General features: G+C 38.8%; 7 protein-coding genes across 8 annotated transcripts; 4 read left to right on the top strand and 3 right to left on the bottom strand.

The window, feature by feature from the left end:
• The first annotated feature begins 348 nt into the window (after positions 1-348).
• Positions 349-4,178, top strand: LOC103965133 (chlorophyll synthase, chloroplastic). Of its 2 annotated transcripts, none has more exons than XM_009378151.3 (15): positions 349-552; positions 757-801; positions 899-990; positions 1,421-1,508; positions 1,788-1,873; positions 1,967-2,053; positions 2,141-2,206; positions 2,293-2,376; positions 2,481-2,542; positions 2,862-2,937; positions 3,026-3,088; positions 3,171-3,252; positions 3,365-3,441; positions 3,606-3,653; positions 3,869-4,178. In XM_009378151.3, the coding sequence occupies exons 1-15, from the start codon at positions 447-449 to the stop codon at positions 3,929-3,931; spliced, it is 1,125 nt and encodes a 374-aa protein (XP_009376426.1). In that variant the 5' UTR covers positions 349-446; the 3' UTR covers positions 3,932-4,178. The 2 variants fall into 2 exon arrangements, with proteins under 2 accessions (XP_009376426.1, XP_009376427.1); XM_009378152.3 differs by having other exon boundaries at positions 351-552; positions 902-990.
• Positions 3,944-5,086, bottom strand: LOC125473886 (em-like protein GEA1; the record flags this gene model as incomplete). The annotated part of the gene is made up of 2 exons (XM_048577295.1): positions 3,944-4,898; positions 4,987-5,086. Coding segments are annotated over 2 exons (516 nt in total), but the record flags the coding sequence as incomplete, so codon positions are not given.
• LOC103965161 (protein SLE1-like) lies at positions 5,084-6,937 on the bottom strand. Its single transcript, XM_048577296.1, has 3 exons — positions 6,930-6,937; positions 5,535-5,608; positions 5,084-5,445 (listed from the first exon to the last, which is right to left on the bottom strand). Exons 1-3 carry the CDS (start codon positions 6,935-6,937, stop codon positions 5,252-5,254), a joined length of 276 nt encoding a protein of 91 aa, XP_048433253.1. The 3' UTR covers positions 5,084-5,251.
• Positions 6,802-9,045, bottom strand: LOC103965132 (late embryogenesis abundant protein EMB564). Its single transcript, XM_009378150.3, has 2 exons — positions 8,577-9,045; positions 6,802-8,327 (listed from the first exon to the last, which is right to left on the bottom strand). Exons 1-2 carry the CDS (start codon positions 8,707-8,709, stop codon positions 8,161-8,163), a joined length of 300 nt encoding a protein of 99 aa, XP_009376425.2. The 5' UTR covers positions 8,710-9,045; the 3' UTR covers positions 6,802-8,160.
• A 1,344-nt stretch (positions 9,046-10,389) lies between these two features.
• On the top strand, positions 10,390-12,487 carry LOC103965131 (mitochondrial succinate-fumarate transporter 1). The gene is made up of 2 exons (XM_009378149.3): positions 10,390-10,997; positions 11,675-12,487. Exons 1-2 carry the CDS (start codon positions 10,584-10,586, stop codon positions 12,212-12,214), a joined length of 954 nt encoding a protein of 317 aa, XP_009376424.2. The 5' UTR covers positions 10,390-10,583; the 3' UTR covers positions 12,215-12,487.
• Positions 12,488-15,356: 2,869 nt separating this feature from the next.
• On the top strand, positions 15,357-19,144 carry LOC103965130 (ERBB-3 BINDING PROTEIN 1). The gene is made up of 10 exons (XM_009378144.3): positions 15,357-15,523; positions 15,632-15,759; positions 15,836-15,920; positions 16,089-16,238; positions 16,371-16,524; positions 17,849-18,064; positions 18,159-18,295; positions 18,387-18,478; positions 18,557-18,733; positions 18,834-19,144. Exons 2-10 carry the CDS (start codon positions 15,669-15,671, stop codon positions 18,914-18,916), a joined length of 1,185 nt encoding a protein of 394 aa, XP_009376419.1. The 5' UTR covers positions 15,357-15,523; positions 15,632-15,668; the 3' UTR covers positions 18,917-19,144.
• A 1,395-nt stretch (positions 19,145-20,539) lies between these two features.
• Positions 20,540-24,704, top strand: LOC103965129 (dnaJ protein ERDJ3A). Its single transcript, XM_009378143.3, is given in 7 exon segments — positions 20,540-20,783; positions 21,065-21,120; positions 22,104-22,177; positions 22,339-22,859; positions 22,944-23,279; positions 23,607-23,960; positions 24,087-24,704. Coding segments are annotated over 7 exon segments (1,716 nt in total). The 5' UTR covers positions 20,540-20,693; the 3' UTR covers positions 24,372-24,704.
• The last annotated feature ends 1,170 nt before the right edge of the window (positions 24,705-25,874 follow it).

A 25,874-nucleotide genomic window follows, 5' to 3' on the forward strand; every position in this document is an offset into this window, starting at 1 on the left:
GTTTAAACGGTTATGGGTAAATAATCGCAGTTACTCGTCCGTTATAATCGTTGTCCATCCCTAATTGCAACAGTAAATTATAATTTCAATCCAAGAATCCAGCATTGGGATTTACTATTTGCTGGGATCTTTTCTCTTTTTATTTCCTTTTTATTGTTCTGGGAAAAATTGCTTTAACTATTAACTTTGAGACGACAGAGCGCATCAACGGTTATGGTACTTCGTCCAAGGATTTATTACATCAGCCTCGTCCGATCCGCCACATAAGCAGTCACAGATTAAACTCCGTACACACATCACACCGGAACTACGCTCTTTTTCTCACCTTCGACAAACATTTATCACAGGTAGGTAGTAGCTACTAGAGTTATCGGCTAGTCCGTGCAGTAGCTCTTCCACTTCTTGTCTCTCCGTGTTCCGCCAGTAAGCTCCGTACAGCTCCATCAATGGCGTCCGTACTCAATATGGTGTCGTCTATTAGCCTATCGAACCTCAACGCCGACCGAGTTCGGACTCAGTCCGCCTTCGCGCCGGTTTCGGTTTCGTTTACCAGTGAGTCCACTTGCTATTACGCTTCGTTTGGTTGCCGAGAAATTCAAATTCCCCGATGAACAGCGTTCGAATTGCTTTTCTATCTTTCAATTCAATTGTTCCTAATTTGATTTAACTTCGGTTTATTTTTCCTTCAGCAATCTATTGACAAGTGAGATTTATTGGTTGAGATTTCTAAAATTTTGACATTTTTGAAATTTTCAGGAAGGAGGCTTACGGTTAGGGCTGCGGAGACCGATACCAACGAAGGTTTTTAATGATATTAAACTATTAAGATTCTACATTTCGATTTGTTTTAGTCAAATTTGATAGAATTAAAGTGGATTATAGTGAGATTTTGGTTTAGCAGTTGAATCTTCAGTGCCGGATAAGGCACCGGCTAAAGCCGGTTCGAGCGTCAATCAGCTTCTTGGGATTAAAGGAGCTTCTCAAGAAACTGTAAGTCATCACTGTTAGTTTAGTATACAAGTTCAAAGCTTGAGTACCTTCTCTCCATGTGCGTTGGTGTTTTTGCATAATGTGGGTTTCCTCAGATGATGCTAGAAGCTTAACTTTGTGGAACCGATCTCGAAAATAAATACTTTTCGTTTTATGGTTGCGGTTGGAAATTCGTTTACATGCATTTTGTGTAAGAAGCGGGTGAATGTTTAGAATTTCTTTCGGAAAAGAAAAAAGAAAGTAGAATATGGGTTTTTTGGAATAGTTTGATTAATATGACACGATGGCATATTGTTCGCTGCAATTATGATATCGAATTAGTAAAGTGGATAGTTTAATTAAGGTGCTTTTTTTAGTGGATATTAAGTTGATAGAATCATAGTGGCAAGAAATGTGAGACAGGAGTTGATCTGTGAGTTAAACTGTGCAGAACAAGTGGAAGATTCGTCTTCAGCTGACAAAGCCTGTAACTTGGCCTCCACTGGTATGGGGAGTAGTTTGCGGAGCTGCTGCTTCTGGTATGCTCGTCTGCAAAAGTGGTCAATGAAAATTTTTTCAGTCTTGTAAAATGTAGGAGATCCGAATCATGTTCTGAAAATTCCAAGATAAAACCAACTCTGAAATTTTTGATAAATTTCGATAATCCTAAATTCCAAAATTGGAACTAATATTTGATTCCGAAAGTTTTTCGGATTGGCATTGGAATGCTTGTTTTCGATCGGATCCGACCGAAAATCACCCCTATATGCTTATCCTCTGTCCATGAATTACTTTTGAGAGAAAATTTCACGTTGCAGGAAATTTTCATTGGACTTTTGAGGATGTTGCTAAATCAATAATGTGCATGTGTATGTCCGGCCCTTTACTCACTGGCTATACCCAGGTATGGTTTACTTGGGATGGAAAGTTGATTTCGGTTTTTGGTTTTGATTGATGAGATCTTTATAGTCCAATAACTCCATGGCCTTTTCTTTAGACCCTAAATGACTGGTATGACCGAGAGATCGATGCAATTAATGAACCTTATCGTCCAATTCCCTCAGGGGCAATATCTGAGAATGAGGTAAGGGTACTAGCTGTATTTTGCTTTATTGTATAAAATTTTTTAGTGAAGATTGCATTTTCAATCTGGTTCTTTGTTTTTCTTCAGGTTATTACTCAAATCTGGGTGCTGCTTTTAGGAGGCCTTAGTTTCGCTGGCATATTAGATGTGTGGGTAAGTATTTGCATGATGGACTGGCTCTTTCTTACACCTTCAAATATTTAGATCAGATGTCAATCATGAATAGCTGTCCTTTTCAGGCAGGACATAAATTCCCAATATTATTTTACCTTGCTGTGGGTGGATCCTTGCTATCGTACATTTATTCCGCTCCACCTTTAAAGGTAGTTTTTTTCCCCCACCTATCAGCAAATCAAACGATTTGCTTAGTTTGATGTTTGAGAAGAAACTTTGCTTAAGACTGTGCTTCATGAGTTATTGCTTGCAGCTAAAACAAAACGGATGGATTGGAAATTTTGCCCTGGGTGCAAGTTATATCAGCTTGCCATGGTGCGTAATCCCTGCCTTATCTTTCTTTTGTGAACTTACAAGAATTAGATCTTTCATATAAAGGGTCAAGAACTCTTGATTGAGGGATCCTTCTGTAATTCAGATTGATATTAATTGAATAAGAAATGCATTGAATTAATTGTTTATCATCTTTCCTCACTCACGTAATTGGATACTTCTTAGGAGTCTTGTTATAACAGTCTTAAAGTCTATTCAAGAACCGCGACCAATAAATTCATATGATTTGGTTGAATGCTAGAAACTGTTTTGATGTCCATAGTGCTGGGTAATGGATTTCAGTTCAATCTCTTATTGATAGGTGGGCTGGTCAGGCATTATTTGGGACCCTTACGCCGGACATAATCGTCCTCACACTCTTGTACAGCATAGCTGGGGTATGTTTCTGAAAGAAGCATCTTAACATGTGCTTACATAGCATGCTCTAGACCAACTGACTGCATATTTTTTCGTCCCACATTTCAGTTGGGAATTGCTATTGTAAACGACTTTAAAAGTGTTGAAGGAGATAGAGCAATGGGGCTTCAGGTTTTAGTCTTCTCTATTACAATATTGTTAACAATCTTAGTTGCAGCAAACGTAACATTATTTGTGGCAATCCTGTTTGCAGTCACTCCCTGTAGCTTTTGGTTCTGAAACTGCCAAATGGATTTGTGTTGGTGCCATTGACATCACTCAGTTATCGGTCGCTGGTATGTTATCTTCGTTAAGCAGACCGTTGAAGCTGATTGCTGTGATCATCAGACTTTTGGATTTTGTTGTTTATGATAGTTCCGATCGTCCTGTCAATTGACTGGTTTGCAGGTTATCTGCTAGGGGCTGGTAAACCATATTATGCATTAGCTCTCCTTGCTTTGATAGCTCCCCAAGTCTTTTTCCAGGTAGATCTCTTTTTCAAAGACTCTTAATTCTGCTGAATGGTGAACGTAACCTTATGCTAATTTTATATTAAATCTTAAATGTTTCTTTTCCCGGTTTTATAAGACAGATTTTGATAGACATTATAGCTCATAAGTACTTTGTTTATGCAATTTGTGCTGTGCAGTTCAAGTACTTTCTCAAAGACCCTGTCAAGTACGATGTTAAATATCAGGTATTCTTTCAAGAGCCTACATTGTCTTTTAAATGGCTCAGATTCGTCCGTTATTTCCATTAGATTCTTGAGTGCATGTTCAGCCGTTAAATTTGACAATTTATGTTATCCATTGATATGCTCTAGGATTTTCATTCCTGCAAACCCCTACTTATATATCCAATTTTGTGCCATCGAAGAATGAGCTATTGAAATTTGCTCTGCGTGTATTCCAGGCGAGTGCGCAGCCGTTTCTTGTGCTCGGTCTTTTAGTAACAGCGTTGGCGACAAGTCATTAACATTTTGAAGCACTTGGGCAAAAGATGTGAAGAAAAGAGAGAGAGATCGAAAATTACACGACCACCTGATGCAGTGCTATGCGAGTCAGGTAGAAGAATCAATGTCAAAGTATGTCTTCTTCACTTATAGTAGCAAAGTTATGTTGACGCCGACGATTAAGAATTATCATCTGTTTTTCGTTACTGCCTTCTCAAATGGAGGTTGCTGCTGTAAATATCCCAAACACAACTTAGGCCTTCTTCGGTAGCACTGTCTCTTGCTTCTCCCAATCCCCCATGCGGCGCCGATGATGGTAACTGTATAGCTGGACAAGCCCAGGTTTAGACACAAAGAGGATGCGGCGTGTGTATGATTTCCGACGCTGAAAACATACTTGGACAACAAGCACTCTTACTACAACCACATACGAAGGACAAAGACAATAGACAGCATGCACTCCTACAACCCTGGTGAAACCAAACTTCGTAACCCTAATAAAACTTAGAAACCCTAATAACAAAAACTACAAGTCGGATGCCTTGAGCTTGGAAGCACTGGTTAATGATCCATATTAGCGGCTCTTCGTTTCGTACTTGGACTCGTTAATTTTGATGCCTTCCTCGGCAGCACACTCTCCTCCCGACTTGTTCTTGGTGCTGAGGCCCCCCTTTTTGCCCATCTCCTGATACCCTTCCTGTCTAATCTGTCCGAGCTGCTTCTTCCTCGCCTCGCCTGCACGTTGGCCCTTCGCCTGGTACCTTTCATGACCGAGCTGCTCCTTCCTCATCTCGCCTCTGCGGTGGCCCATCTCCCGGTACCCTTCATGACTGAGCTGCTCCTTCCTCGCCTCACCTCCGCGGTGGCCCATCTCCTGGTACCCTTCATGACCAAGCTGCTCCTTCCTTGCCTTTCCTCCACGGTGACCCGTCTCCTTGTACCCTTCACTTCTCAGCTGCTCCTTCCTCGCCTTGCCCCCACGGTGGCGTCCTTCAGGGCCATGCACACGCATCATTAGCCAGGTACAAAAAACTACACATGGTAAATGGTAATTTAGGGTGCATGTTTTAAGATTTACCTTCACCAAGGTGCTCCTGAGCGTTGAGGGTTTTGCCGCCGGATCCACCGGGGACAACGGTGGCTCCCTGCCTTGCCTTTTGGTCCAGTTCTTGCCTTATGAGTTAAATTGGATAGAAATGGTGGTTACCGCTGAGCCTAGAACAAAGACACTAAACGCCATGCATCCTAAAAACCTAGTTAAACCAAACTTAGAAACCCTAATACAAAAACTACAAGTAACGGACTTGGAGCTAGAAAATCTGCTTAATGAATAATGATCCATATTAGCGGCTCTTCGTCTTGTAAGTGGACTCGTCAATTTCGATGCCTTCCTCGGCAGCACACGCTCCTCCGGACTTGTCCTGGTACCCTTCCTGTCCAATCTGCTCCTTCCTCGCCTCGCCTCCACGGTGGCCCATCTCCTGGTACCCTTCACTTCCCAGCTGCTCCTTCCTTGCCTCGCCTCCACGGTGGCGTCCTTCAACACCATACACACACATCATTGCCCACGTACAGAAGACTACATATATTAAATGGAAATTTAGGATGCTTCTTTTTAAGATTTACCTTCAGCAAGGTGCTCCTGAGCGTCGAGGGACTTTTTGGTCCGGTTCTTTCCTTTTCCGAAGGTCTCGCCTTTCCTTCGGAGGCCATTACTCTAGTTCCTCACTCTTTTCTTTTTGGTCTCACACTTCTAAGTTAAATTGGATAGCAATGGTGGTTTTTATAGGCGTAGGGATGGAAGGTGAGTGAGAAGGCCAAAGGAAGGAGGAAGTGACATGTAGTGGGGTAAATGCAGTTGATGGGGAGGTTCGGAGCTTTGGGTTTATGCCACGTGGGTGTTTTGGTCAGTGAAGAAGTTGCAGGGAGAATGCCACGACCCATGGCTTGATGGTCATCACTGCCATAACTCTATATTTTGGTGTCACAGTAACCAATGTGGAGCTACAGTGCACCCACACGCTTGCCTATAGATTCCAAATGATTATCGTTCTCTCTTTAACGTATCTAGCACTGAGTGAGTAGTAAGATAAATAAATGACAGATTAAAAACAAAATATTCAGTTTGTGAATCAAATCTAATGAAGGAACTGAGTCGGCAAAAAATAGTTATGGATATTAGTGCGGATTCAATTTCAATCTTTTTTTTTTTAGTAACTTGTAAACCTTTATTTATCATCATCGTAACAATCAAACAATTAATCTACGTTTTCATATTCCAATAAACCCTAATTAGAGAAAAAATTAACTTGTAGTTGAAGACATCACAATAAGGTTGAGTGTTTGATCTTCCCTTCTCCAAAATTCTTTAGCATTCCTTGCTCTCAATAGAACTAACAATCATATGAGAACGACATTGATTTGAGAGGAGGGATCAAACTACTTATATGATGCAATTGCTCTTACTATTGTAGAGACAGGACCATCAGTTTTAGAGAGTTTGTAACTAACTCTAATTCTAAAAATTAATTATATTAATTCATTTTATTAAAACTCTTACATAACCATCTATCACTCTAGTTTAAAAACAAACAAAATTACATGTAATCCAAGTGTTACGTAGCATTGAAGTCATTTTTCAATTGAAAGGAATCTGAATCTCCATAAGAACAAAATGAAATCATAATCTCAAAACCTTAGACAACCAATAAATTACTTTAAAAAAGTAATTACCAACAACACGGCTCTTTTTATGGATATCGGTTTTCTGATGAATATGAGTAGAGATTTAACCTTTTTTGTCCTCCCCCGGGCCCCAACTAGTCGTATAGGATGGGGTGCTTGTGGTAAGCTGCCTTGGATTTCTTAAAAAAAGGTATGTGACGAAGATTTAGTGTTCGATATAAGGGAGAAGATCCATCTGCACTCTAAAAAAAATGGATGGGCTCTTGATTAAACTTTTGAATGAAAAAAAAAAAATTAAAAAAAGGTAATGGGCATTGATAAAGAAAATAAACATACAGGTTCATTGCAGATGTGAGTAAAATTTACTGGCTAGTATTTGTTTTCCTGAGCTCCAAGTTCTTTTTCTTCACAAAATAATTTAAAAGATCTCATTGCTTTTTCAGAAAATTGAAAAAAAATAAACATGTATACGACACAATCTGCAACATATTGTAGTCAACCAGAAGAAAATATCCCTGACAAATACCTTTTAAAGAAAAATTCTACTCGCACAGTCGTCACTATCAAATCCACACTTGTTTAAATAGTGTCGTTTCAATTCCTTTCATCTTCCTCAACGTAAGGAGACGCTCTCATATCCATATTTTATGCTGTGTTCTGTGTCTTGTCGCCTGAGTTTGACGAGATAAGAAGGAAGATGTATGAAACATGGACTCATGTGTTCAAATTTCTTCTGCCTTGCCTTTGTAATGCGCTACAAACGTTTCAAAAGAGGGTTTATACTTCCAACTGATTGGGATTTTTTCGAGTCATGTGATGAATATTTGCTGAATGATTCAAGGAAAAAAGGACGATAATAATTCAGTCAAGAAATTAACAGCAGATGACATTTTTCTGTGGTGACGGAAAATAACAATATTTGTGTAAGTAATAAGCCCTCTTTTGAGTATTAGCTCGTCAAATATTCCAAAATGTCCACCTCCAACCGTCTCTAGAAATACGATTTTGCAAGATATTGCACGATTTCTTCATCTGCCCTTGTACACGATAAATTTTTAGTTGCGACGGGAACATAAATAGCACACCACGTGTTTTAACAATAGGAATGATGAGAAATTTTAATTTTTAAGTTATTAAAATTTTAGCACATATCTCACCATTTGTTTAATGATACGTGATATACTATCCCGTATACCGATCACACTGAAAAATCTCTCCTCATACACAATGTTCATTCAAGAATTCCTCGACAGCTACAAGCAAAATTTTGTTGCACACGAAAAAAGGCTCGGACGTGTGAAGAAAACATATTATGAAACCATGGAAAAATGCCATTAATTATACAAGAAGGAGATTACAAGAGTGGTCTACTACAAGGGCAAAATAAGCAAAACACCGTTCCTAGCTACAACTTCATGCAAAAAGACACTATCGGTAACACTACTACAAGGGAAAAATAAGCAAAATAGTATAACTTTATGTTACAGACACTGACGTAGCAAGAAATATCAAAAACCAAAGAGGGATTGGAGTTTTGGGAGCCACCCATGCTGCTCCAAAATCATGATCAGCGATTCTTGGTCTTGAACTTCGACTCGTCAATCTTGATGCCTTCCTCAGCAGCACGCTCTCCTCCGGGCTTGTCAGTGGTGCTCAGCCCGCCTTTCTTTCCCATCTCATGGTACCCCTCTTCCCCTATCTGTTCCTTCCTCGTCTGCCCTCCACGGCTCCGCCCTAATCACCGCACACAAAAAATTCAGACTACGTAACTAAAATGTCAAAACTTACTTTCACCTGGAATGCAAAGGGAGCGGTACACACACACACACACAACTCTTATCATTCACTACCACGTAAATTACCATATGTTTTTTACTTTCAAGTCTTGAGATACTGCTACCCTTGCATATAACATACTATGTGCATGAAAAGTTCTCTCTCACGGGAGAAGTGGAAAGACGAGTAATTTAATGAATTAGTTACCTTCAGCAAGGTGCTCCTGTGCTTCAAGGCTATTGCCACCAGTACCACCGGAAACGACGGTCTCTCCCCGCCTTGCCTTCTCGTCGAGCTCCTTTCTCTTCTGGGGGTCTTGTTTTTCCTGTTCCGATGCCATTTCTTAATTTCCAACCTCTAGTTGTTCTCACAAAGTTTGATGCAATGAAGTAAACACTCTTTTTGGTATTCGGTTTCTGTTTGGAGGGAAATCAGGGTTATATAGAGGGAGGGTTGGAAGGTGAATGAGGAGGCAGAGAGAGGAGGATGTGACATGTGATGGGGTGAACGTGGCTGATGGGGGGCTCTAGAGGTTTGGGGTAATGCCACGCATCTGCTTTGCTATGTCAAAACGGTTGTTTAACTTGCAGTAAGAAGGACACGAGTCCATTGCTCAACTCGGTCGCACCGTTACCAAGGAGATGATCATATGCAAAATCATCGTCTACATGCATATCCACTACACACCTTAAGAATACCAGAGTGATAGGGAGTTACAACAGTTATCCCCAATTCAATGAGTTTTTTTTTTTAACATGATATTATCTTCGTTAAGGAGGAGAGAGTGAGTTGAATCTCACAATAGATTAGTAATAATGTGGTTTAAACTTACCTCTTTATTTATAAGAGGAATACTATTAGATTGTAGTACTAAGTGGCACTTAATTCAAATAAGTTTTGCAACAGCTTGGAATTTATGCTGTAATTAGTATAGGGCTGTTACCATAGTTAAAAGCTGGTTAAGGATAGTTTAAAGTCAATGAATGCATGCATATATTATTTTGTCGTTGATGTTGTTATAAGGCCATCATTGTATGTTTCCGTTATGTTGTAAATGTTGAGCCAAAATGCATATAGTTTTCTGTGTAATTTGTGCATCAATAGATTGTAATCTTACTTTGATAAAATGTAACGATAGTCAATTTCTACATAAATATTTAGTATTCTGTTAACGTGCCTTTATGTAGTGCTCGTCCATAGAGCACTATGCCTAACAATGCATGCCTAGCACTGCATGCATAGTACTACATTCCTAGCACTGCATGCCTAACCTTCTGCTTAGTATTGCGATCTAATGGTCTAATTAGAGCACTTTTTTGGTGGTTGGTGGTCTAGTTAGAACACCCTTCCAGTGGTCTAGCAGTCTAATTAGAGCATCATTCTCTTGTCGTCTCGGTAGAGCATATCCTTGTCTACCTAGCACTGTGCGCCTAAACATTGTAAAGAAGCTCTATCATGTGCCAAAAGGGTCCCCTCCAACTCCTTCTTGGGCCTTGGTCCTCCTTTCTTCCTTTGGGCCTTGGTCTTCCCTTCTTCACAAGTCATCAAGTTCTTTTTTGGGTTAACCATAAATCATGAAGTTTGAAAACTCTTGCAGGCTTTTATCATCGGGCCCTAAAACTTCCTGCACACCAAAACAAACTGGCCATCGGACCCAGAAACACAGAGGCCACCTGAATTTAAAGGGCTGCCAAATGTCAAAATATAAATATTTCGAAACTTCAAAGCACTTTTTCTCTTTAAGGTTTGTCTTTTATTAAATGGTAGGTTTTATTAGATTAGATTTTAGATTAATGATCAATATATTTGAACCCATACGTTTCCTCCACTTGTTTTTCTTTTCAAGTATTCAACCCTTTAGATATAACACTTGATAACAAACCGTGTTTTAGCACCCAAAAAAAAATCTCATGAATTTGGTCAAATGACGTCTCCACGTAAAAGGTTCCACCCTTCTATTTGACGTCTGATTATGCAGAAAAACACATGTTTATATTCTAATCCACGTACTTTAACTACTAATTAATTAGCCCCTAATTATTCTGACAATCCCTGCATGTTCACTTTGGGAAGAAGTGACGTTAGCACTCATTAGTAAGAAGAAGAAGAAGAGGGAGGAAAGGACTAACTTCTCCTCCTCTTCTCCTTCTTCGCAAAACCCAGATTTCAATTTCCAAATCCGGTTCGAAATTTGGAATCGAATTCCCGAAAAACATGGATGAAAACCCCAATCCGACGAGTCCGCCACCGCCGCCCAATAAGCCGCCCATTCCGCCGTATGTGAAGGCGTTGTCGGGCTCGCTCGGGGGCATCATGGAGGCCGCGTGTCTTCAACCGATCGATGTAATCAAGACCAGGCTCCAGCTCGACCGGACCGGCACCTACAAGGGAATCGTCCACTGCGGCGCCACTGTCGCCCGCACCGAAGGCGTCAGGGCTCTCTGGAAGGGGCTCACCCCATTCGCCACCCACCTGACATTGAAGTACGCGCTCCGGATGGGCTCCAACGCCATGCTGCAGGGCGCGTTTAAGGACGCGAAGACCGGGAAGGTCAGCAACCACGGCCGGCTCATTTCTGGGTTCGGAGCTGGAGTTCTCGAAGCTCTAGTCATTGTTACTCCTTTTGAGGTCTGTGCATTGTTTTGAAGTGTTCAATTGAAAAAGCTGACAACTTTTCTGGAATTTCGTAATGTGGATTGGATTTGTATTTTGGGTTTCAGCTGGTATTTTATTCATTTTATACGAGCGATATTCTACTTTAAACTAACCGGTAAGTGGACGGGGATTCAGACTCAGGTGCTTAGGTAATACATTTGCTAGAGCCATTGTAGCTATGTCAGAATGCCTAAATTTGATTTCTTACTAGTTGTGGATTTTGTCTATGATTGGCAATGGGGTGGTTTAATTTAGTTAATGAAAAGCTAAATTTATAAATTTTGAAGCAAGGCAGTTGGGAGTGCGAGGACTTTTGAGATTTTAGTGACTGATAGAGAATTCGGGGAAGATACTGATTCAATTTGTTTACTTTGGGACCGAGCGTCTTTTATGTTTTCAATCGCACATTGCACTTAATTAAGTTGTCCTGTTTGTTGTTAGTTTTTGTCCAAACATGTACGAACTCTAAACATCGATCTGGGATTGTTTAAAATTGTGTTGTTAGGTGCATTTTAGTCGGTTAGTTATACTCTTGAGAGATCTCCTTTATGAATCCTCGTGCGCAAGCTAACGTAGTTCATTCAATACAACAAAGATATTATGCGTGTTCATTGCCGGCTTGGTCTTGATTTGGAATTTAATTGATGCAGGTGGTGAAAATTAGACTACAGCAACAAAAAGGATTGAGTCCTGGGCTTCTGAAGTATAAGGGTCCTATTCACTGTGCTCGTACAATCATCCGGGAGGAAGGTCTCCGTGGGCTCTGGTCAGGTGCGGCTCCAACTGTTATGCGCAATGGGACGAACCAGGCCGCAATGTTTACAGCCAAAAATGCGTTTGATGTTCTCTTGTGGAAGAAACATGAAGGAGATGGGAGAGTCCTGCTGCCATGGCAGTCTATGATATCGGGTTTCCTTGCAGGCACAGCCGGCCCAATTTGCACTGGTCCCTTTGATGTTGTGAAAACTAGGTTGATGGCTCAGAGCCGAGGTGTTGATGGCAAGATGAAATACAAGGGCATGGTCCATTGTATCAGGACAATATACGCAGAGGAAGGGCTTCTAGCTTTGTGGAAGGGACTGCTGCCTCGGCTCATGAGGATACCACCGGGACAGGCCATTATGTGGACTGTGGCTGACCAAGTGATAGGACTGTATGAGAAACGATATCTTCCCAATGCATCCTTGTAGGTATCATCATTTAATTGGTTTGCTTCTTCCGGTTTTCAATTCCATTGCAAGAATACATTCCTCGATTCATCTTAATTTAGCAGTTAGCGTTTCTTCATTGAGTTTCTTCGGCTTCCCCAAATGTACACCGGTTCTTTGAGACCTTATCAATATTTTTGATGATCGGTAGGAGAATAGGCAACTTCTCATCTCAATAGAAATAAACTCCATATGTAGCAGATATGATTGCAAGGATGTCTCAACCGAATCACAATTTTTGTGTTCTCTGTTCAATTTTTATCAAGAATCGATTGTTATAGAACCATCATCTCCAAAACTTCAGAGAATGTTATGAAATTTTTAATGATTAAGTTCTCTTTTTTTTTTTGGTAATCTTAAAGTAACTGTACTTAGAGTTGATGTGTCGGTGTTAGAGTGGGAGAAATTCTAGGGTTGGGGCATCTAGACCACGTGGCTATATGACCACATTTTTGGTGTCCCTAATCCTCGTTTGTTTTATACTAATATATAGGCGTCCGTACTCAAGAATTGCTCAATAAAGTAGGGAGTGAAATATAGGCGTCCGTACTCAAGAATTGCTCAATAAAGTAGGGAGTGGAAACTAGGGGAAATTTTCTAGTTGTGACACCTGTTAAATGTTCTCGGAGTAGATTATGAGCATGCGTTAAAGCCATAAAAGCTAAGCAGGAACGTGCTATGTCACATACTACTTGTTTATATTGTCGCACGAACATGTTATGTATATAATTCACGGAAATGAAATTTCCAGCCTAGGATGGTTAAACGATAAAGTATGAAAGAAATTGGGAAATTTGAGTCCTTTTAATAGATTTCAATCCAATATCCAAGCAATTTTCTAAAACATTAGAGCTTAGGCCATCTCCAACCGAATGCTGGCAAGATGGTTCATTTTAGCCTTTTGGCCCTTCAAGAAATTAATATTTTAATGAACAGTGCATGATCATATTTCTTACCATCTCCAACTAAGGGCCATAGGGCTCGTTTTAGCCCTGTCACAAAAAATCATCTCCAACCGAGGGCCAAATATAATTTATTATTTAAAGACTACAACTTAAATTCAAATCCAACGGCTAAGTAACGTCAGCTAGCCGTTGGATTTGAATTTTTTTTGGGCTATAAATATGGTAGATATTGGGCTATAATTCACACACATTTGAATTCAATCTATTTCAAATCAATCTCTTTCAATTCAAGTTTTCAATGAATTCCAACTTTGGATCCTCTTCGAATTCCAATTGGGGGTCCTCATCCAATTCCAAATTGGAAGAAAAATGGGCACATATGAGATGAGAAGATGAGGAGTCTAATGAAGACGAGTACCTCCGCGAGCCAAATCAAGAAGATCTGGATCGACTCCTTCGCAAAGCTGAAGACTGTGGGTTTCCGGGCATAATAGGGTCATTACACTGCATGCATTGGGATTGGAAGAATTGTCCCACTGGATGGCAATGAGGCTTATGCAGAAAGTCTAGAAAGTCAACTGTTGTGTTAGAGGCGGTTGCCTCGTATGACATATGGATCTAACATGCTTTCTTTGGAGTCTTTGGATCCCAAAATGACATTACAGTTCTTGGGCGTTCACCCCTCTTCAATAGTCTGACAGAAGGTAAAACACCTTAACTTAACTACTACATCAACAGGTATCAGAACAATATGAGGTATTACTTGGTAGAAGACATCTACCCAAAGCGAGCGACACTTGTCTAAGCAATTCCAAACCCTGCGAATGACGTCGAAAAGTTGTTTATTTACACCAAGAGGCATACTAGAAAGATGTTGAGAGAGCTTTTGGTATTATACAAGCACGGTAGAAGATCATCAGCGAACCGGCAAGAGGGTGGAGTCGAGAAAATTTGGACTCTCATATTCTAAGATGAGAATATAAGCTTGTTTAGAGAATGTTTTTAAATAATTGAAAATGGTTTTAGATAAATATTTTTTGAAATCAATTCTTAGTGAAAATGCAAATTAATACTGAAAAATACTTAAACTTCTTTTTGAAAGCAGCACACAAAAAACACTTCATGATACACCTCGACCCGATATCCAAGTGGACACCGATATCAAGGCATGATGGTTGACATCTGGGAGGTGACGAAACTATAACATGCAATGATGTGTAAAAAGTGCGAAAAAATTAAAACCAAAGTCCTAATCTAAGAGTGAGTATATCGCAAAGAACCATGATTACAACACTACATAGCATAGATAAAAGTACAATAAAGGTAGGAACATTCATATTTTGGGTAGAATGGATATTACACAACTAACAAGAAATGAATTTCTTGCATTACTAGAAGTAGATGGTAGAATTTGCTAATGAACGATTGCTTGCCACATAATATAGCTACTAAGTTGTGGAGGGGCAAGAAAAAGAAAGTGCGAGTGGGCAAAAATACAAATTTATTAAAACCTTCGCTTTTTGTAACATGGTAACCCATCTTTGCAAAATTCAAAATAGTTTCCAAAATATATTACAAATAAGCATGAACACTACAATAATAAATATAAAAGCAATTATGCTAAGAATACGATTAAATTACAAATATCTCAAGAAATGTGACACTCTATGCTCATAAAAAATGCAGACATACAACTCTCATGCAAAGAAAGTAGCTATATGAATAAGCTGAGAGTAATAATCTACGCTCGAGTACTACATAGATGTAAAATTAGTTAAGCTAGTCACACACGAGTCCTAAATGCAAAAACATCTAGTACAATACTTTAAAATCTGGAATGGGTACACTTTGATTTCTATGAATTTTAACTCTTTTAAAATTTTAATTGAGTAACCATACACTTCTATAAATTTATTTAAAATCTTAATTGAATACAATGGACTTGTAAAGTTTTTTAAACTTCCAACTGAATGCTGCATACTAAAGTAGGGCAAAAGTCTTTTGACTTCTTTTTTCTTCTAAACAAACAATATTAATTTACTATAAAAGAAAGAGATATGAACTTAACCTCACAATAAACTAATAATAATATATTTCAAATTTATTTTTAACGAGAGTCGAACGGAAAATTTTACGTTAGAAGTGAGTTACCTTCTAAAAAAGGCAATTTTCCGAATTTTCCCAAAATAAAACCCTAACATAAGCTGCGACGCGAAATCGTATATAAACAAACGCAGCCGCACGTTGAAACCCTAGCTCTCTCTACCAAGCCACCTTCGTACCGGTTCTATTCGTCCTTTTCTCTGCTATATTAAACCCAAACCCCAAACACTCATCTCACCCCCTGTACTCCGCTCCATCGCACCTCAAACTTTCCCCCAATCAGGTCTCAGATTATCCAATCGGTTTTTGATTTTCGAATTGCCAATGCTAATTTCACAGCAGTTCTTCGACTATGGCTTCTCGGTTTCTCATCGGATTTTTGATGTTTTAGGTTTTTGAAGTCGGAGAATTCACAGAGCTTCCGAACGATGTCGGACGATGAGAGAGAGGAGAAGGAGCTGGATCTCACATCTCCAGAAGTCGTCACCAAATACAAGAGCGCCGCTGAAATTGTTAACAGTAATTTTCTAGCTCTTTGTATATTCATGTGCTTTTGTGGATGAATGTATTGATTTGCATTTGGGAAAATTTGCAGAGGCTTTGCAGCTGGTAATATCCGAATGCAAACCGAAGGCGAAGATTGTGGAACTTTGTGAGAAAGGAGATTCATACATCAGAGAGTAAGTAATATATTTAATTTACAGTTTTTAAATAACCCCATAAGTTGATTTTTCTTGTTGGCATTGGAAGTTTATTGTTTTTCTTTTGGAAATTTGTGGGATTGTGTTTATTTTTCTCTCTATTGTAATGCGATGGTTTAATGGGTTGTGTTGTTTTTGTGTATGAAGGCAAACTGGTAATATGTACAAAAATGTGAAGAAGAAGATCGAGCGAGGCGTTGCCTTCCCGACTTGCATTTCTGTGAACAACACTGTTTGCCATTTCTCTCCTCTTGCCAGTGATGAGTCAGTGTTGGAAGAAGGCGATATTCTGAAGATGTAGGTTTTGACATATAACCTAACTTTTGTATGTTCTGACATTTTTGAAAGATAGCTTGTGGATTAGATAATTTGATTCGGACTTTTATATCCCAAGTACCAGCATACCGATGGAGTTTTGTTCTCCTGCAGTGATTTGGGCTGTCATATTGATGGGTTCATTGCCATAGTCGCGCATACTCATGTTCTTCAAGCAGGGCCAGTCACAGGAAGGGCAGCTGATGTTATTGCAGCTGCTAATACTGCTGCTGAAGTTGCATTAAGGCTTGTTAGGCCAGGGAGGAAGGTAATTTCTTGGATGAAATTATTACACTTTTTCTGTAATAGGTTACTGGATTGTGTGAGGATGGTTAGTGATTGCATTATTGGTTTGCTTGAATCATTATTGATGTGAAATGGGGTTTATTGGTCATTAGTTAAGCGTTTTCGCTTTGTGGTCTTCTATTTGATGTTGTACACTTTTTTGTTTTCGTAACCTGAAAAGATGTGTTTTATGCTTGTTGCACCCCCTGATGATGAAATGTTAGTATAAGCTATGGACTTTCATCCAAATGAAGCTTTTTGTCATAGTTACACTGAAGGGGAAATCTATGTTATTTAATTGTCAAGTTGTCATAGTTCCACCACTTAGATATTTTATTTATTTTCTTTTTCAGTTTTTGCCTTGTCATATTCTCAGATGGTAGCTGGTAGGCTTAGATCTCCACTAGGTTTCCATCTGTCTTTTAGCTAGTGATGTCAAGTTGTTCTACTGCTGATGTGTGTCAATGTACGGTGATAATAACATGTCTTCTTATGAATGAGGGTTTGAAGGCAACTTTGCCGAGGTGATCTATGATAATTTGATTTCCTCTTTTTCCCTGTTGCCTATATTATGCTTGGCCATAGATGGGCTGCTCTGGTTGGACATATCTACATTGTTCATCTAGTTGTCCTCTGAGCCTACACCACTTCAATCTCCTGGAATATACTTTCTTCACTTATGCATTTTTTATTGTGTTCCTTGCTTCTATATGATGAATACTTGTCGAAAGCTATGGGCTAACGTCCAAGTGAAGCTTCATGTCATAGTTACTCTGATAGGATTATTATGTGAGCATATTTGATAGTTGTGGGCAACTTTGCCGAGGGATCGATTATCCTATCGGTTTCCTCCTTTCCTTGTTGCCTATATTGACTTGCTACATTTGGTGCGTAGTGCAGATGTATTTCTTGTCTGTGCAATCATCATTCAAATTAGCTTACATTTAAGGTGTGCCTTTCTTCGAATACTTTACTATATGAAGCAAAAAGAGAAACCTAATTGATCAATCCATTTTTGTAGGCAACTTTGCCGAGGAAATTGAATCTTATTGATTTCCTCTTTTTCCCTGTTGCCTAAACCAACTGGCTACATTTTGGTGCTAGTGCAGATGTATATTGTTGTCTGTGCAATTGTCATTCAACTGAGCCTACATGTCTTCCAATTCATACTGTTTGCAATACTTGTAGTCAATTTAAACATGTACATAGGATTGCTGTTTGGTGTTCAGAAAAGCATAATTTTTTATCTTCTAGTTCTTTTACTATACTATATGAATTTTTATGTTGTTTTCTTTTTGTGGCTGCAGAACAAAGATGTAACAGAAGCAATACAAAAGGTTGCAGCAGCTTATGACTGCAAAATTGTTGAAGGTGTTCTTAGCCATCAGCTCAAGCAGTTTGTGATAGACGGGAACAAGGTCATATTAAGTGCTTCTAATCCAGAGACAAGAGTTGACGAGGCAGAATTTGAGGAGAATGAAGTTTATGCAGTGGATATAGTTGCAAGCACAGGTGAAGGCAAGGTAATAAAGGAGTTACAAAAAGCAAGCCCAACTGTCATTGTTATGATATATAATTATTTGACTTCGAAATCAACACATTTATGTCAATTTGCAGCCTAAGCTGCTGGATGAGAAGCAGACTACTATCTACAAGAGAGCTGTTGACAAGAGCTACCACTTGAAGATGAAAGCCTCTAGGTTTATTTTCAGCGAAATAAGCCAGAAATTTCCCATCATGCCATTCACTGCTAGGTTTGTTAACTTTATGTTATTTCGGTAATTATTTTGTCGTTAGGTCTTCAGCTTTTACTGGCTTTATTAAAGGTATTTTTCTTTGCATTAGAGCTTTGGAAGAGAAAAGGGCAAGGCTGGGCTTACTCGAATGCGTCAACCACGAACTTTTGCAGCCATATCCGGTCCTGCATGAGAAGCCTGGTAACAATCTGCCCGCTTGACTGGCTTTCAGGAAATCCTAGTTCTATCAGTCTGATTCTATGAATTTGTGATTTGCAGGTGATTTTGTTGCTCATATCAAGTTCACCGTCTTGCTAATGCCAAATGGATCGGACCGGATCACATCTCATCCTGTACAGGAGCTGCAGCCCACTAAACAAGTAGATGATCCCGAAATCAAAGCCTGGTTGTCTTTGGCCACAAAGAAGAAGAAAGGTGGTGGAAAGAAGAAGAAAGGTAAGCTAGATGAGTCTATCGATCATGGTTTAAGTACGTCCTGGAGCGATTGTAGGGTCATTTTTTAGAATCTGGGTTCTTATGTCTTTGCACGGTGCAGGTAAGAAGAGCGATAAGCCCGAGGAGTCTACGGAAGCTGAACCGATGGATGCAACAGCAAATGGTGCTGAATCTCAAGCATAAGCCTTTGTTTTGTGTTTCAATTTTGGTTCTCCCCACCCACTGTATCTGGTTGGAAGTTGGATATGAATGAATTTAATAGTGTTCAGACGTCGATTCTAGCCGGGTTTTCTCTAATATGCAATTCCGGAACTTGCGGTTTTTTGTATGTTAGATTTTGTAGTCGAGTAACGTCAAATTTAAAGTTACATAAAAATGTATGGCAATTTACGACATTTGGGAGTTTGGTTACCGCATGTTGTCCTCAACTTTGGAACACGCTTCATATCGATTGGGATCTTAATAATTGGCGTACGACATTAGGTAAAGCTTGTGAGTTCGAGGTTCTTTGTGGTTTTCCACTTTTTCAGAGGAAAAAGAATGAAGATATTGGGGTCCTGTGTGGTTCTCTATTGCTTAGTTCTGAAGTATAATAGTAAAGTGAGGACAATATTTTGGGGTGGTGGTAGTCACACCATCAGAGCGAATGAATTGTAAATCAAATGTTGACAATTAACAAGAGATGTGTAAGAGGTAAAGATATGTGTGTGAACATCATTGTCCTATTTTTTAACTCTACATTAACTAATGGGAAAAGCATGAGGATGAGGTTTTATTAGCTGTTGAATACTATGAGAGCATGTTTGTTCAACAAAGGAGAGGGATGAAGAACTTAGAAATAGTTTGAACTGAGGAAAGCATGTTTGTTTAACAAAGGTGAAGCATGAAGAACTTAGAAATAGTTGGAACTAAAGAAAGAGAATCTGATCAACTAACTTCTTCTAATTTTTGGTATTTGATTATTTAACGGAGAAACGTACACGTTTTTTTTTCATATGTTAGTAATACCAGAAATGTAAGTGAAACATATTCATATTTTAATAAAAACAAGAAACTAAAGAATTAAAATGATTTTGCAAGTAAACGTGTTGAAAGTGTTGATTTGATGTTTGCATTCTCTTATGAAACGTATGAGATAATCTTGGGTCAACCTGCCTGACTTTATGAATACATACCCACCTAGTATTTGACCTATTATCTATTTCTAACTTCATGTTTATATGATTGTTTTGCATTTTCTTATGAAACGTATGAGATAATCTTGGGTCAACCTGCCTGACTTTATGAATATATACCCACCTAGTATTTGGCCTATTATTTATTTCTAACTTCATGTCTATATGATTGTTATGACTATGTTTGATTTATATTGTCGATATTTTTTTTTTGTGTGAAGATATTGTCGATACTTTAATTACACAGATGTTGATATTTTTTCAATCTATATGTTAACAATAATTAGTTATTCACAAAAAATTAGCAGTATAGCTCTTTGATATATTTTTATGTAAGTGAGTAGGTACAAATTCAACTCTTGTAAAAACCAAGTTAAATACATAAATAAGACTAACCTATTGTGTTTGTGACCCCGAGGTTAATTTCAAATAAAATTAGCCACTAAAATTGTAATGGCGCGTATGGCGCTCCTCTCCGCTGAATCACCCAAACGCAGAGCGTGGAAAACGAAAGCGCGTGTAGGCGGTGCGTTTCCTTAACATTTAACGCAATCAAGAACGCTGAAATTCCATTGGTCAGTTTGCGTGGGAACAAGTCATACCGCCACGTGTACCCAACGGCCTTATAAACCCCGAAGAATCTGGATTCGTTTGGAACCCGCGAAGCACCTTTATAAGCCCTCCATTTCAATCTCCTCCTCCTCCCTCCGTCGCTCTCAGCCGAAAAATCCAACAAATCTTGAAGCTCACAGCCGAAAAATCTTTGTAAAATTTCGGATTCCGACATGGAGAACCGGTTTACAGTTTGGATCTTTGTGTCATTGCTGCTCTTCTTCCTCTTAACCATGGAAGCGAAAACGGTAGACCCTTACAAGGTACGGTTTCCGAAGTCTTCAAATTCTTCATTTTTATATGTAATTTGGAACTTTTCCTCATTTTCCCGTCCAATGTGAAAGAATTGAATGTAAATCAATCAGATTTAATCACGAAAAGTCCCTATGGATTTTGAAATTGGAAGGAAAGGAAAATTTGACGAAACTGGGATGAAACGGTGCAAAAGGAGCAGAATTTGAAATTGGTTGTTAGTCTTAGCAGATGTTAGGGTTTGTACTTATTTACCCATTTTTTTCTGAAATTGGTTTAAAATTATTATCAGGTACTTGGAGTGGAGCGGAATGCAGGTCAGCGTGAAATTCAGAAAGCGTTCCACAAGTATGTTCCGGCAACTCTATGTATAATGTACTTCATTAATTGTGCTAAACCAAACCACTGAGAAAGTGAGAATATATGTTGTTTTTTTTTTTTGTTTTTTGGGGCTTAGGGTGGGTATCGAAAGTATTAATAATCAGGGCTCGTTTGAGATTGCTTCCGGAGGAAGTGCTTTGATTATAAGCACGTTGACAGTTTGATTAAAAGTCAGTTCTTGGGCTTAAAAGTCCAAGTGCTTCCCGGAGAAGCATTCGGTTGGTGCTTCTAGGACCTAGGAACACTTGTCGCTTTTTCTGTCAAACGGATTACTTTGGGAGTACTGTTGATTTTCAGAAAGCGCTTCCGAATGCGATCCATAATTGGCCCTTATTGTGGCTTCCAAGCTCATTTATCATTTATGATAAGTGGGCATATATCATTTAGGATGGATGGAATCTGCGAAGTTCTGTTATTGGTTTGGGACGAGTTGGGGTTGGTTCAAGTGACAAACTATAATTCTTCATGCCTAACATTGGCACTGTGGGCCAGTTTTCATCTGTGGTCTTGTTTGAATACATGGTTAATCGTTCTTAGCCATGAAGGCGCATTAATGGTGCTTTTGGGCTATCAAAAGTAGTGGTAGTGAAGCTATTGAGCTGTTGTAGGACTTTAGCTTCAAGACTGACTTTTATTACAGCATTTAAGACTTGTCCTTGTGAGTAAGCAGTGTTTGTTTCCTTTTGTCTAATTTGATACTAGGAGACTAACATATGTTTCTCCTCATGCTATTAAAACGATTAAGAGTTTATCTTTGTAAGTTAGGGTTGCTTTTGCTTAAGGGCATTTTTATTGATTCACATTACGTAAGGTCCTGTTCTTGGATATATAATTGGCTCTCCAGTTGTGCCTGTCTATGTGTTTGTGCGTGTGCTTGTGCATTCGCAATGTAAATGCTGGTGTGACATGCTTTTTACCTTACTCATGCTAATGTGAATAATGCGCTCTAGGCTTTCTCTTCAATATCACCCAGACAAGAATAAAAGCAAGGGAGCTCAAGCAAAGTTTGCTGAGATAAACAACGGTATGACTTCTGCCTTCTCTAGTTTTTCTTCATTTTTTTTATTCCTTTCCTGTTTCATTTTTGGTTGAAGCTACTTCAATTCCTAAATACCTATCTTGTTGTAGTAGCCACATCCACAAAGTTTGTACTTAATGTTGGTTAATTTCTTCTTCTTTGATTAGCGTATGAAATTTTATCTGATGAAGAGAAAAGGAAAAATTATGATACCTATGGAGATGAGAAGGGAAATCCTGGATTTGGAGGTGGTTCTCCTGGAGATCATGGTGGATATACCTACTTTACAAATGGTGGACCAGGACAGAACCACTTTACCTACGGACCTGGTGACTGGCAGAGCATGGGTGGGCAGGGAGGTTCCAAGTCATTCTCCTTTTCCTTCGGAGGTCCCAGTGGTCCAAGTTCATTTGGTTTTGGCATGGAAGACATCTTTTCAAACTTTTTTGGGGGTAAACCTGGAGGTGGGGGTCAGTTTGGTGGTTTCAGTGGTTCAACTGGGTCTCGACCCGGGTCTAAGACTTCTCCAGTGACCATTACGACCGTCAGTTCACAGGTGTATAAGAAAGAAATAGTTGACCGAGGGATGACTTAGCTACTGTTATCTTACACTCCTTCATTGAAGGGGAAGCAACACGTTGAAAATATCATGGAGGAAGTTGCTAGTTCCCTGCAGGGAGCCTTAAAGGTATTTTCAGATTCTTATTCATTCCTTACAATATGGCTGCTTTTGATCTCTAGATATACTTATTCTTTCCTTTTATTCTGTCAGGTTGGAAGCATAAACTGTGAGACAGAACCCTCTCTCTGTAAGGACCTTGGCATATATCCCAGCAGAATGCCCAGGGTATTTGTGTACAAAGTGAGTGGAAAGGGTTCTTTGGTTGAGTATGATGGGGATTGGGCTGCAAAACCTTTGAAGACATTTTGCCAAGACAATCTGCCAAGGCTTTCGAAACGGGTTGATTTGAACCGTGTTGAGTCTTCCACTTTCACAACCAATAAATTACGTAGTGTGGTGCTTCTTTCCACCAAGAAAGATACACCTGTTATCTGGCGTGTCCTTAGCGGATTGCATCACAATCACTTCATTTTCTATGATGCAGAGGTATATGGTGATTTTGGTTGGCATAATCTACTCAATTTTCCTTTTCTGAATCTTTTCGATGTATGAAGAATGTGTCTTTACCAATTTCTTGACATTCAACCTGAAAATCCGTTCGAGAGTACAAGGGCAATATGTGTGTGTGTGTGTGTGTGTGTATGAAAAGGGTAGGGTGTAATGACGACCCTGGTACTTCTATGACAAAGTGAATCATATACTTTTCAGTTTCCATGAAAAGATGCTATGGTTGTTTTCGTTCACCTTACGTTTTTTCATTGATAAATATCTGGCATTTTTGTATTAAAAAATCATTTCACAATGATAATGCAGGTCCATGATGCTTCTGATCCAACATTGAAGAAGCTGGGAGTTGGTGCACTTCCAGCTATAGTTGGTTGGCTTCCGAACGGGGAGAAGCATGTCTTAAAAGCAGGCATTACCACCAAAGATATGAAGTTGGCGATTACAGAGCTTAGTGCTTTACTTGAAGGCTTCGAGAAAAAGAGCAAGAAAGCAGCTTCAAGTCAGGCCAAGAAAGAACCGACTGATGTGGGGGAGAATCAGATACCTCTATTGACAGAGTCTAATTTTGACGCTCTTTGTGGTGAGAAAACTCCAGTGTGCATCATTGGTGCATTCAGATCTTCCAAGGAAAGAAATAAGTTGGAATCAATTTTGACCGCGGTGAGTGTGCTTTCTCTTATTAGACTCACCACTACTGTAACGAACATCTGGTTTCTCACATGACAATGATATTCTTATGGAAGTTGAAAGATTAACATTCTGAGTTTTCTATATTTTTGTCTTCAGGTCTCTAGGAAATCGCTATCAAGGCGACAGAATTCAGCTCATGGCAAGGATTCTGTTTCCTACACTCTCTTGGATGCCACCAAGCAGGCGACCTTCTTAAATGCGTTTGAGAAAGCAGGATTCAAATCATCAGATAAGCTCTTGGTTGCCTACAAACCTCGGAGGGGGTCATTTGCATCATTTAATGGTGAAATGACTACAGAAGAAGTGGAGAGGTTCATTAGCTCTGTTCTTAACGGGGACATACGTTTTTCCAAAACACTGCAGAAACCCGTGCTCAGGTGAGAGGAAAGTCCGGATCACGTAGTTCCTGGCTTTCATGGACATAGCTTCACTCCTTTGACTATAGAAAAGATAAACAGTTTTGCGGCTACAGTTAAGAACGAGAATGTGAGTTTGGGTCACCATACATACTTGGAGGAGCATCCATTGTTTTGTAGTCTACAAGAAGTGTTCCTCCTTGAACCCTAGGAAAGTGGTTTTGTCTTTGTAATGCCATGGTAAACGTTTCATACCTTTTCGTTGTATGAATCGTGTAATGTATTTTTCTTTACTTGGTGTAAAAATTAAAGGCCAAATTTTTCTATGGAAATAAGATGGAAGAGATTTGAAAATTTAGTTCTTGCTTTAGCACTTGCTACGTTTGTCTTGCTGATTTCTTTGCTTCAACTCGATTTCATTTGTCATTTTGTAGCAAGTGGCGGTGATGATTAGGGACTTCATCGTCTGGGGTTCAAACTTCCCCCACCTCTCAATGTGGAGATTGATGTAGAATGGGAGATTTGGCAGAATACTCTTTTTGAAGGTTTAAGAGTATCTTCAAAGGAAATGTCAAAATATTAGGTGAAATTTCGCTGTGTATATTCAACCGAAGCGTTACTTGCTAATTGAATTTGAAGACTTTTTTATTAGGAGTCAAATTTGACATCAATGTCAAATTTATTTTTAATTAATTTTGAATGGTGGGTATGGTTCACTAATATTTTAACCAATAAAAATTTTGATTCAACCTTTTGGTAATAAATACAACCATTTAGAGCTCTATTTTAATAAGAAAATAACATTTGATAATCTGGTTGGAGAAGTATACAATTTGATATAAGAACATCTTCAAAAGAGATGTCAAAAAGTCCACATCACCAAGAACAGTAAAAAGAACAAGAAGAAAACATTACTAATGTTTTCCAACTAAAATACCAATTCCTATGTGACATTACATGGAATGGCAACTAAAAGAGAGTTGTTGTCAAATTTGACAGCAGCTCCAAATCTATTTTTAATGGATAATAAATGTTTTTTTATAATTTTTGTTATTATCTTTTGTTTTAAAAATACTAAATACAATTATGAAAAGTAAATAATGTAATTAATAATAGTTTAAATTTGATATATCGACAACAAAATTTACAATAGAAAGGTCAATGTGCCACATAAGCATTCAAACTTGAATTTTGTGTTTAAAACTTAACATTTCCTTTGGAGATGACCTAAGGTTTTAGATTGCCACATAAGCAATCAATTTTAATTTAACTACTATAATTTGACATTTTCTTTATACATGGTCTAAAAAACTTCTACCTTTGTTTTAAATTTTTTACATTTTTGCCGGTTTTTACATGTAAAATGACTAATTAACCCAATGGTTTTAATTCTCTGTTCCTTCCCCCTCGAAGCCAACGTGGAGAATAACCACGTTCCTGCCATGAATAATGATTTATATGAATTTGTAATGCGCCGATGTTGTGTGTATAACACAATCTTAAACAGAAGGTGCTCAACATAGCTCAA

Source organism: the organism of the source record quoted next, unplaced genomic scaffold, assembly GCF_019419815.1.
Source record: "Pyrus x bretschneideri cultivar Hongxiangsu unplaced genomic scaffold, Pyrus_bretschneideri_v1 Contig11, whole genome shotgun sequence".
NCBI classification, from domain to species: domain Eukaryota; kingdom Viridiplantae; phylum Streptophyta; class Magnoliopsida; order Rosales; family Rosaceae; genus Pyrus; species Pyrus x bretschneideri.